At 39.8% G+C, this 12,211-nt stretch overlaps 1 protein-coding gene and 1 long non-coding RNA gene across 3 annotated transcripts in view; one reads left to right on the top strand and one right to left on the bottom strand.

The window, feature by feature from the left end:
- Positions 1 to 12,211, bottom strand: part of LOC138970799 (uncharacterized) — a 482,774-nt gene that overhangs the window by 451,092 nt on the left and 19,471 nt on the right. The gene's annotated exons all lie outside the window — the stretch shown is intronic.
- Positions 2,743 to 12,211, top strand: part of LOC138970792 (sodium- and chloride-dependent glycine transporter 1-like) — a 37,138-nt gene continuing 27,669 nt past the window's right edge. The window contains exons 1-3 of one of the 2 annotated variants that reach the window (XM_070343327.1): positions 2,743 to 2,873; positions 8,138 to 8,245; positions 11,089 to 11,299. In XM_070343327.1, coding sequence (XP_070199428.1) covers positions 2,766 to 2,873; positions 8,138 to 8,245; positions 11,089 to 11,299 — 427 coding nt within the window. In that variant the 5' untranslated portion in view covers positions 2,743 to 2,765. The remainder of the gene's footprint in view (positions 2,874 to 8,137; positions 8,246 to 11,088; positions 11,300 to 12,211) is intronic. The other variant, XM_070343328.1, reaches the window with a different exon arrangement.

Genomic DNA, 12,211 nt, shown 5'->3' with positions numbered 1-12,211 from the left:
CCCCCCCCCCTTAGCAAGCTAGGCGCTTCGCGCCGTCGGCTCGGCGCTTCGCGCCTTCACACACATATCTTCACAATATACTTTTGGAAACCCCCCCCATAAAATGAACTGATCCGCCCCTGCAGTGTGTGTCAGTCCGTCAGTGTGTGTGTGAGCGCGGGTTGTGTGTCAGTGTGTGCGGTGCGGTATGACTTGTTACTGATGTTTCGAAAGTAGCAGTGTCACAGCCTTTTACAGTTTTGCAGCCGGTGTCGAATCAGTAACTGGGCATCGAACGAACCGGCGGCACAGAAACCGTAACTTGTGACTGACTGTGAAAGATGTATAACGCTGATACGGTTAATAGCTTTGTCAATCAGTTGTCAGTCGCTCAGGTGTTGCAAAGCATGTGTATATATAGGCAGAAAGGTTGAGAAACTGTGTCAGTATACGAATAGACCATCGGCAAAAACAAAATAAACCAAACAAACAACAAACAAAACCAAAAGCCGAACTTCTGCCTAAACAAAAAACAAGTCGCGTAAGGCGAAATTACTACATTTAGTCAAGCTGTCGAACTCACATAATGAAACTGAACGCACTGCATTTTTTAACAATGACCGTAGTCCGCCGCTTGTGCATAACGGAGTGACTTGAAACTGACGAGCCTGTTCAGCGCGGTACTGGTTTCGCTGTGCTGCATAGCACGCTTTCTGAGCGTGTTTTTAATCCAAACATATCATATCTATATGTTTTTGGAATCAGGAACCGACAAGGAATAAGATGAAATTGTTTTTAAATCGATTTCGGAAATTTAATTTTGATCATAATTTTTATATTTTTAATTTTCACAGCTTGTTTTTAATCCAAATATAACATATTTACATGTTTTTGAAATCAGGAAATGATGTAGAATAAGATGAACGTAAATTTGAATCGTTTTATATAAAAAAATATTAAAATTTTCAGATTTTTAATGACCAAAGTCATTAATTAATTTTTAAGCCACCAAGCTGAAATGCAATACCGAAGTCCGGCCTTCGTCGAAGATTGCTTTACAACAATTTGTTTACAGTTGTAAGCCCTCTTCTGCACAATTGCTATACACTTTTGGCACGTGTGTTCTGTTGGGCGCAAAGTAAGAATCCGGGGCAGAGTTGTAATAATCGGGATTTCCCGAAACCTCCTTTGATTTCCAACAAAGCGCCGCATTTCCGGAAACGAGCTGCCTCGTTCTAGAAATGGCAACCGGGTGAACCCTTCGACTGGCACAAAAAACTATACCCTTTTCACGGGTCATGAATAAGGTATATGAAAAAGCAAGGTCTTATACAGGGGAAGTCTTGAATTGGGGGTGTGGCCGGTACACGGTGCAACAATTCTCTCAGTGACACTCAGCGCATGCAGCTAGCTAGTGCTGCTGTCACAGTCTCGATCTATTTTGAACACAATGATTTTTTTCTCTCAGAGTAGAGTGTTAGTTTTTTTTACAACAGGCTGAAATCATCTTTAATTTGAATCAACATTTTGCAACAATCAATCACATCAATATAGCGCACAGACTTGCACATTACGTTTCAAGAGCCTAGATTACCATGCAGTGACAAGAGCCTACTCAGTAAAGGGACATAATGCTGTCTCTGCAGCCCAGAGAGACTGTGTGAGTTTACAGATCTCTGGCCGTTTAATATTCAATCAGTTAAGACTGAGTTAAAAATTATTACAATCGATAGTTACCAGTGAAAAGTTATATCGGAACACTCTTGTTGTGTTTTTGTTGTTGTAAAATGTCAGATCTGAAACGTTAAAAATTACGTAAAATTGGTGCGTTTTGGTCGAGTGGGATGGGTCATTGAACTGTGTTGTTACAGCCAGCCGAAGTTATCAAAAGTGTTTTGCTTTTTGTAATTCGGTTGGTTTGGTCCGTCGCGAGTAACTGCCTTGAATGGTTGAAAACGACGTTAAACACCAAATAAAGAAAGAAAGAAAGAAAGTTGGTTTGGTGCGTTATACAATGCATCTGCTTTTTCAAGACTAAGCATAGATCACTTTAAAACACAAGGATCATCATAGTCCATCATGACTTGTATCATTTTACATCGCATTCTAAGAAGGAGCAGAATTCTCACTATGCGCGCGGTACATTTCTAGAATTGCGTAGCGCAAAGTTGGAATTCCTACAATGGCGGCCATTGTTGGAATTCCAACAAAGTGCAGGTCATTTCCGGAAAAGCGCCGATGACGAGATGGGTCGCAACATGTTCTACTATTTATTATCTCCTCCGGCCACATGGCATGGCACCGATAATTTCCCGCCATTAAAATCAACTTTTAAAGTGACACAAAAGCTTGTGATGGATTGACCTTTCGTATGTCTCTTGGACACAACAAGCGGGAGCACGCACTAAAGGGGAATACATGCCCGCACTACTAACAAACCAAACAGCAACACAGTTCAGTTGCGCGCGCGTGTGTGGCTGTGTGTGTGTAGGAAAAAACGCGATCATGTGACTCCTAACAGGGACAGTCAATGAATGAGAGCCCGAAAGGGTTCATGGTTTTGGAGGTAACAAAAAAGTTAATTAAATTAAAGATGTTTTCAAACATGATTTGTTTCTAAAGTCAAACTTTTAAACTAAATATTTTTAAGAGCCTAACACAAGTAATAAGCGACAGTAAGAAAGACTCGGAACGATCGTGCCAGACGTAGAAATACAATCCCTTTCGAACCCCAATGGATCCAGCACTGTCTTCACAACCACACAACACGCAGCAGCAAATGTGCAATGGCCGCGACTGGAAACAAGTCTAGTTTGTACCCCACGGTTTACAAGGGTGATCGAGGGAATGCTCAAAGAAATGGATCTGAAAATGGAGCACAAGTCGATCTTTTGGTAAGTGTGAAGTATGTGAGCAAAATGATAAGTAGTTTACTTGGGCCAAACGAAAACATAGGTGCCCACATGGCTCGTCGCTAGACATGATGATGAAATCGCAACTCAGCGCATGGCAAAGAGCGCCAATCGAAGGGCTGTGTTTACAAACGCCTTTTCAGGCTGTACACGTGTAATAAAAGCATTATATGGGTTATTTTCTCGGACTTTACGATTGATGGTTTGAATTACACCTTTAGCAGTGATTTGTTTTGACGATTCGGTGCACATTTGCGGAAAAGACGTAAACGTTTGTTTTAGCAGACGACCTTCCGCCGAGACTGGGCTTTGTTGATTTTAGGTTGAGTCAGATGGTTATTGACGGAAGCTTATTTTTCGATCGAAGGATGTATAGGCCTATTTGACGCATGCATTGACACATTTTCTAACGGCTGGATTATCAGATATCGTTTTGTAGTAATTCTGCTGAATAGCCTACGGAACAGCCATGAGACGTCTGCAAATGCAAATGTTTACAATTTTTTCCGGCGGCCATGATGAGATGCGCGACGGATTATCCCCGTCTGCGGGCAAGCACGTGCACACTGCGTGCAGGGCATGTTTTCACAAGCTGTTATGTCGGCTGGTCGTTGCTCTTTCCAGTGCAGATTATGCCACGTCAAGTTGGAGAGAGATTTTCTTTCGCTCGATTGATCCAGTTGTCACGATCAAAGCGGCTGAATAAACATTCTGAGACTTTCGAAATTACTCACACCTCCTGACCCAAATAAGACGCCATTTTGAGAAGTTTGACCCGGGGAAGGTGAAGACAGAAGTTGATGACCGCATAGGGTCAAAATGTTCAGTATCTCAATGGAAGCGTTTTTGTTGTTGACTATAGTTGGCAGGATTTACTTTTTTATTTTTTTGCGTGGTCGCATTTGTTCTAAAGTTTTTGTTAAGGCCAAAAAAAAAAATTTGTCTGTTTCTGGTCACCCGACCGACCCTAAATTTCGGCGCCGACCCTAAACTTTTTTTTTCCAAACTCAAAATTTTTTGTTGTTGCTGTTGTGGTAAAGGACAGGGTGAGAAAATGAACAACAAAAACGTGTGAAAACGAAAGTCCGCTGACGATTTGTAAATGTGTTGAGTGTCTTGTCTCTATGTATAGTGAATCCAGTCTCTTTGCGCGATTTTTAAAGTTAGTTTTATTGGTCTACATTTGGGGGGGGGGGGGGGGGGGGGTGCTGCTTCTGGAATGAAGGGATTCTATACGTGTATACAGTCTTCCTGCAAAGGGAAGGATGTGGATTTCAGGAAAAGTTTATTAGACAGTATATCACTGTCAATCTTGTATAGATTTCTCACGCAAACGTCAATAAGTGAAGAAAGAGAGAGATTAAAACAGCAACAAAGATCTTCATGTATACAAACAAAGCAAGATAGTGACCATCTGCTGCTTCTGGAATGAAGGGATTCTATGGTATACATGTATGCAGTCTTCCTGCAAAGGGAAGAATGTGGATTTCAGGAAAAGTTTATTAGACAGTATATCACTGTCAATCTTGTAAGTTGAATAGATTTCTCACACAAACGTCAATAAGGGAAGAGAGAGGGAGAGAGAAACAACAACAACAACAAAGATCTTCGTGTATACAAACAAAGCAAGATAGTGACCATGTGTTTTTATTTTCAATGTGATGCAGATCACATGGACACTTGGAGGAGAGTACATTTGTAGGGTTTAGGTTTAAGATCTATGCATTGAAACAGTAGCACTTACAGGACATGCTAGCTGTGCTCCCCATGACACACTGTGTATGACATCAGAGCTTTTTGGGGAGGTAAGGACAGATGTCTGGTTGACAGATGGTGGGGAGTGGAGGGCTAGTTGAATGCATGCTGTGCTGCAATTTTGCTTTGGAACAGTTGTTTTTTTGCTCTCTCTCTGTGTCTCTCTCCGTTTTGTGTGTGTATCTGTTCTTTTTTTAAATTTCCAACTTTAAGAAACAGTATAAAGTATGGTCTTGTGATAGATTTTGCAATAGATATATGGGCAAACATAACTTAATGTAAATTGGTTGTGCAGAGAGAAAGAATGTTGAAAGAGGGTGTGGTACTGGGAATGAATCAGGGGTTGGGGTTTAAACCGCTCCCCCCCCCCCCCCCCTCCAATCAGGGGTTGGGGTTTAAACCGCCTCTCTCTCTCCCTCCCCCCCCCCCCCTCCCACAAAAAAAACAACCCACCATTCAGTTCTGTGGGTACAGGCCACAACAGGTACTGGTAGACTTGAATCATGATTACTGTGCAGAAATTATCAGCATGGGTACCCTCATACCTGCAGTGTTACCAGTCTGGCATTACACAGCAGTTTTTGTGTGTGTAAACAGTGAGTGGTGCATATGCCTGTAGTTTAACCTGAATGGCTGATATGTTAAGGATTTTGTTTAAGGTGGCTGTACTGAGTTATAAAGCTGGGTGATAGCAAAACGGGCAGCACAGTTAAGCATCTTTAATCTCTGGTAAATGGAGTTCGATTAGTGCGTTCATGCGTAGGAGTACGACTGTAATCATATTAGTGCTAAACAGTAAACTGGCTTGGATTTAAAAATAATATGGTATACCTAAACTCCCTTGAATCTCTGCAAGGAACAAATATAAAAACCAGTGTTTTCTCGGCTCTGTTCTTTCATTGTGACTTCTGAATTGTTGCGAATGGTTCTTTCTAGTTCTGGTCCTGTTGTGCAAAAGAAGAAGCAAATACAGGAGATTAATCAAGTGGATGAATCAGGGTGGATGGTTGGATACCCTTGGATAACAGAATTTTACTAAAATCAATCTTTTCAGAAATCTGTCTTCCACTTGCAATATGTAAAGGATTATTTATGTGAGTGTGAATAAACCGTGGTGAAACTGACCAAGAAGGAGTGCATTTGAGATACGGACAAGTTGTGAGGAATTACAGGGCAGCCTCCACTTGATTGTTTGTATCAAGTCAAGATGAGTTTTGGTAGTGCACGCAGTGATGGAGCAATTCTTGTCGGTGTTAGAAATGTTGGTGGCGATGACATTAAAGTGACATTCAGGGATAACCCCAACAACAAGCAACTTACTTCACCTTTGTTGGGCGAACTAGAGGTCTGTTGGTCATGATTTCAATTACAATTCACTGTGGTGGCTATGCCAAAGGCATACCCTTACCATTGTGTTGCCTCTGGTCCCAGTTAGGTTGCACACAAACTCTTGCTTGAATTTAATTTTATAACTTTTGTTTTCACTTGCCCTTTGTAGTACATACAGGTCTGTATTAACTGTAATCTCACAATGTTGAACAATAACATGGTCTGTAGTTTCACTTGTTTGCTATTGAAGCTGCGTAAGTTAGTCTTGATTAATTGATTCATAATGAGTCTAAACCAGTAACAAGTTGAATTTTTGACTCACATGCGAAGCAAAAGTGAGTCTATGTACTCACCCGAGTCGTCCGGACGTCCGTCCGTCCGTCCGGAAAACTTTAACGTTGGATATTTCTTGGACACTATTCAGTCTATCAGTATCAGTACCAAATTTGGCAAGATGGTGTATGATGACAAGGCCCCAAAAAACATACATAGCATCTTGACCTTGCTTCAAGGTCAAGGTCGCAGGGGCCATAAATGTTGTCTAAAAAACAGCTATTTTTCACATTTTTCCCATTTTCTCTGAAGTTTTTGAGATTGAATAGCTCACCTATATATGATATACATGTATAGGGCAAAGTAAGCCCCATCTTTTGATACCAGTTTGGTTTACCTTGCTTCAAGGTCAAGGTCACAGGAGCTCTTCAAAGTTGGATTGTATACATATTTTGAAGTGACCTTGACCCTGAACTATGGAAGATAACTGTTTCAAACTTAAAAATTATGTGGGGCACATGTTATGCTTTCATCATGAGACACATTTGGTCACATATGATCAAGGTCAAGGTCACTTTGACCCTTATGAAATGTGACCAAAATAAGGTAGTGAACCACTAAAAGTGACCATATCTCATGGTAGAAAGAGCCAATAAGCACCATTGTACTTCCTATGTCTTGAATTAACAGCTTTGTGTTGCATGACCTTGGATGACCTTGACCTTGGGTCAAGGTCACATGTATTTTGGTAGGAAAAATGTGTAAAGCATGTGAGTCGTATGGGCTTTGCCCTTCTTGTTTAAACTTTTCTGTTGAATTTGAAGTTCTGCAGACATATGTCTTGGTTGAACTGTCTTTCGAGTTTTTGTAACTATCTGGTTGATAAACCTTAAGCTGTGCCTTCAAAAGTTCAGCCATTTGACCTGCAACTAGCAACTGAAATGTTACCCCAAAAGTTTATAAATAATTTAACTGAAATGTTATAAAAGTAAAAGTTTTTAACATTGTGGTTACTGAAGTAAATCACTTCAATCAGGAAGAAGCTTTATGAAAACCGTATTCAAACCGAAACAGTGGGGCTCTTTCCATATTTGCATTTCCCCTTGCAGTTAAAATCCAGTGATAGTTGACATTGACAGTTTTATTACTGTGAGTGTGATCATTAACAAAATGTCTTGAGGGATTCATTCATGATTGTGGGTGTTGGTCTGATGATATTGATAAAGTTCTACAAAAACTTTTAGGTGTGAACGAACTGTTGTCATCTTCGATCTTCTAGAGGATTTTGTGGGCAAGAATAGTTTGTTTTGGGCACTGTGGATTTATTATTACTAGTGACATCAATTCTTTTGAATTTGAGTTTGTGCATACACATCTCCTTCTGCTTCATTGTATGACTTTCAATCATCTGGTGGGTTTTTTTCTCCACGAAACCTGACTCAAGCAATTTTTTCTAGCCGAATGAGTCATGGTATTTGTTTATAATTTGTTTGTTAATCGGGGTTGAATTCATTAATTTCCAAATGCTCCTCTGAAAGTTTTCATATTGTTGCATACTTGTTGAAAGGACTGCTTGCTGGCCATTTTGTACTGAATCAGTATGAATGTATTTTTTAATGATCGTTGAAAAATGCATTAAACATCCTACACAGAAATGCCATTCCCACATGAATCACTACATTGCATGGACGTCTTATCATTTTATTTTTCTAGTGAATTATGTTTGTTGACACATAGTATGCATGCATGCACATTTGTAGTGTTCAACTAAGTAATGTCTGACGTTATGGTATTTGGTTTGCTTTTCTTTCCCCATTTTACCCTCGGCCTCAGTTCTGTATTGCTTTGGTTTTTAGTTTGGATTGGTCAAGATAACTTTTCCTTTGCAGCAAGGCACGGAAAAATATCAAGGCAGCAAAGAACGCCATAGGGCCAGTGACGGAAAATATGGTGTGGCATGGTTCAAAGAAAAATTCCCGGAAACAGCTCTGGAAGATGTAAAGTTTAATCACTTTATGATTTCAGACTTTTGGGGAGTCGGTACTCTTTTGCTTGATCTTAATCCATGAATGCTTTGAGGAGGGGTGTTTTTTTGCTGTACAGCATATTCTTATTTGATGCTTTATGGGATCTCTTTCCAATACATATTTTTAATACAAAGTCCCGCATGTGTAGGCACTCGGGGATGTCGCTTTAATTGGCATCAGATGTCAGTGAAACGTAGTAACTCAGTTTGGATGGCTAAAATTAAAAACTCTGCTGTAAGTTTGGCAGAGCTGCCAAATTATTTTCATGGTGGGGGAAAGATTATTGTGACAAAAACTGCCTTTTGACTTGATTAAAATATGACGCTGTATTGGCTATTGCAAATTTGCCAAAACAATATTGAATAAATCCAAGCAACATCCCTGGGGTACTAGTAGATCATTCCCTTTGGCCTTGCTGGTGAATGTTACTATTATCATATTTGTTTTTCAATTACAAATATATTATTTATTTATTTATTTTATACAGTTTTATTTGCATGCTTTGTGCTAGTAAATTGTACATTTGTGTGTGTTTTTGTTTTGGTATGGATTTTTGTTTGTTTGCTTTTCCCAATTTCTTCTGTTGATGTGTCTTTCCTAATTTGTCCTTTTTTTTTACCATTTACTGAAATGTACATGTCGCAGACATGCAAGATTTTTGGTTTTTGCTGAACATTGTGCTACCATTTTTTTTTACTTACATTTTGTAATAAAATTATTGCTCACAAGTCATCTAATGATCTGTGCCTGCAAAGTGCAACTCTGCAAACTCTAGTGTTCGGTATTAGGAGCGGAGAGCAGGACTGATCTTTTGTCATTTATAAAATGTAAAAACTATACAATGCTTGGAAGTTAATAGATGACCTGAGGAATTGGTTTGAAAGATGAGACCAAGAAAAAAATCAATGTTTCCAATTTCCTATCGGCCCTTTCTTCTTCTGAACCCTAGAACTTTTTTTCTTTTTTTAAGCCTTAAAGACAATTTAAGTAATTTATGAGTGTATTAGCATAGATTAAGCTTGTGTGCACATAAAGCCACTCAGTTTAGTGCTTTTTGTCATTGCTTTGTTTTGTTTTTCTTTGCTTCTGTCCCTTTTTTGACCCCTTGTTAGTTTCTAAGGAAAATCAAAGCTCCTCTACATATCCTAAGTCCTATTATCATTCATGAGTGAACCACAGATTTGCTGTTTACCTGGTGACCCCTTTGTCTGTTTTCGTCTGTCTTTCTCCGTCTCATGAATCATTTCTTGATACAATGATAGCATCAGAAAATCAGCATATCACAACACACGTTGACTCATTGCTTTGGTGAATCTGTTTATGTTCATATTGATCATCCCGTCATTAACAATCTCAGCCAGGCTTACAGTAATAGCAGGTAATGGGGTCATTGCTTTATTAAAGACAAGACACATTTGATATTTTAAGTATTTTACTGCGTAGAAGGTGACATAAGGCGTTAACTGACACCTCATTTTTAAGGAGAAACTGTGACTCACTCACATTATTACTAATTAGATGCATACTATCACTTAGAGGTCGCAGGAGCGTTTGCAATTACAGCAGTAAATTTAACAGTTTTAAAATGTTGATTTTTTTGTTTGTACCATTATATATAGTTTACTGCTCATTTGGGTAGAGTCGACCATCAATGTTCTTTATGGAGTGTATAAATTCAGATCCAGAAAGGTGCTAATGGCACTGGCAGCATATAGCTAGGGGTTGTACACTGGTTAGCCCATTGGATTTGCTTTGTAGTCCTTAAAATCTACTGCACACCTTCTCAAATTACTTTTATACGACAGCCAGACAAAGTGGTGCTACTGGGCAAGTGTGGGTTTGTATAGCATCTCAAGAAATATCAGTACCAGGGATATGCTGGTTGCAGTAGAGCTGAAATGGAAACTTTGAACCTTTCTCCCAAGTCTTTACACATCGAGCGTTGTCTGTATCACTATCATACTTTTGAGCTAATTCTTTTTTCGTTGAAATGGTTTATTTTTTTAATGTGTGCTTGTGAGTGAGGATATTTTTTCTGAGTTTTTAGTTTTTGTACAATTCTATGCTTTTTATAACATGTGCTTTTGTGGCAAACTGTGTACATTTTATGCTGTCTATAGTGATACATGTTTTGTATAGTCGGACTCGTTCTTCTTTTTTGATTTTGTTTGTTATGGAAAGTTTTATTTTGAAGTCATCTGAATTTATTTCATTCAAACACAATAGAGCGATACTCTGGAAACTGCATGAGGGGAAGCTTTTTTTCCAGTGAATGCACAGTTGCTAACACAGAGGACTTACAGTTTTGATTGAAACATGTATTTGTAATCTGTTGTAAGAAGTAGTACTGGAAGTAGACCTTCCTTTAATTTTGAAGGAGACCAATTCTGTGAGGGAAAGATCATCCTCAAAAATGAAAATTTATTAGACGAGGACATAATAGTCTGAGAACACTTGCATTTATGAGTTACGTACGTGTTCAGTATTATTAAGACATGCCTAAAAAATAAACACCATTAAAGATATGTGCATGTATGTCGTCAGTGCTCCCCCATATTGCATGACATGGGCCAATAAATGTTTCAAGAATGTAGGACAGATTATCAATATCAGATGGGCACCTAATGCTTTGTTGTTTTGTGATGTGAGCGGGTGGTTAATAAGTTTTCATTATTAGTATTTCTCGCAGCCCTCCGATGTCGTGACACGTTATCCTTTGTGTTTTCAGAACCCTTTATTTGTATAATTTCTCACTTAAACTAAAGTTAAAGCAGCCCTGTGATATCCTGACACATGATTCTTTGTGTTTTCAGAACCCTGTGGACAGCTTGGCGCAAGATGTGTCCAGTACGGCAGTGCTCATGGCTCGCCCCGACGAGGATGATTTGGTGGGGGAGCCACAGGAGCCGGATGACCGCGGCAACTGGTCCGGTCGATTCGACTTCCTCATGTCCCTCCTCGGCTACTCTGTCGGACTCGGGAACGTGTGGCGCTTCCCCTATCTTTGCTACGCCAATGGCGGGGGTAAGGAGAGGGGGATTTCTGTCTTTTCTGCGTGGCAGTGAGGGGGAGAGTTTCAGAATGGATTGTGATGCAATCGTGACGCTCGCTGCCTCTTTGCTCTGGCTAACCTGCGTCCATTTAGACGTACATGGATCAATCAATCAATCAATGAGTCTTATATCGCGCATATTCCGTGGGTACAGTTCTAGGCGCTCTGCAGTGATGCCGTGTGAGATGAAATTTTATACGGCCAGTAGATTGCAGCCATTTCGGCGCATATTTACCTTTCACGGCCTATTATTCCAAGTCACACGGGTATAGGTAGACAATTATTAACTGTGCCTAAGCAATTTTGCCAGGAAAGACCCTTTTGTCAATCGTGGGATCTTTAACGTGCATACCCAATGTAGTGTACACGGGGGGAGGTTCGGACATGGAAGTTTTCACCTGGACATGGATGGAAGTTTTCACCTGGAATTCCTGATTTGAAAGATCAATGCCTGACATATTCCCTGAATTTACAGAAATACAGAAAATATAATAAAAGCCTGAATACAGGTCATTTAAACGATTCATTTTTGACTCACATGCGAAGCAAAAGTGAGTCTATGTACTCACCCGAGTCGTCCGTCCGTCCGGAAAACTTTAACGTTGGATATTTCTTGGACACTATTCAGTCTATCAGTACCAAATTTGGCAAGATGGTGTATGATGACAAGGCCCCAAAAAACATACATAGCATCTTGACCTTGCTTCAAGGTCAAGGTCGCAGGGGCCATAAATGTTGCCTAAAAACCAGCTATTTTTCACATTTTCTCTGAAGTTTTTGAGATTCAATACCTCACCTATATATGATATATAGGGCAAAGTAAGCCCCATCTTTTGATACCAGTTTGGTTTACCTTGTGTCAAGGTCAAGGTCAAAGGAGCTCT

Source organism: Littorina saxatilis, linkage group LG7, assembly GCF_037325665.1.
Source record: "Littorina saxatilis isolate snail1 linkage group LG7, US_GU_Lsax_2.0, whole genome shotgun sequence".
In the NCBI taxonomy this organism is placed as follows: domain Eukaryota; kingdom Metazoa; phylum Mollusca; class Gastropoda; order Littorinimorpha; family Littorinidae; genus Littorina; species Littorina saxatilis.
Note: the sequence above shows the minus strand (reverse complement) of the source record. Positions and strands in the feature narration are given on the sequence as shown.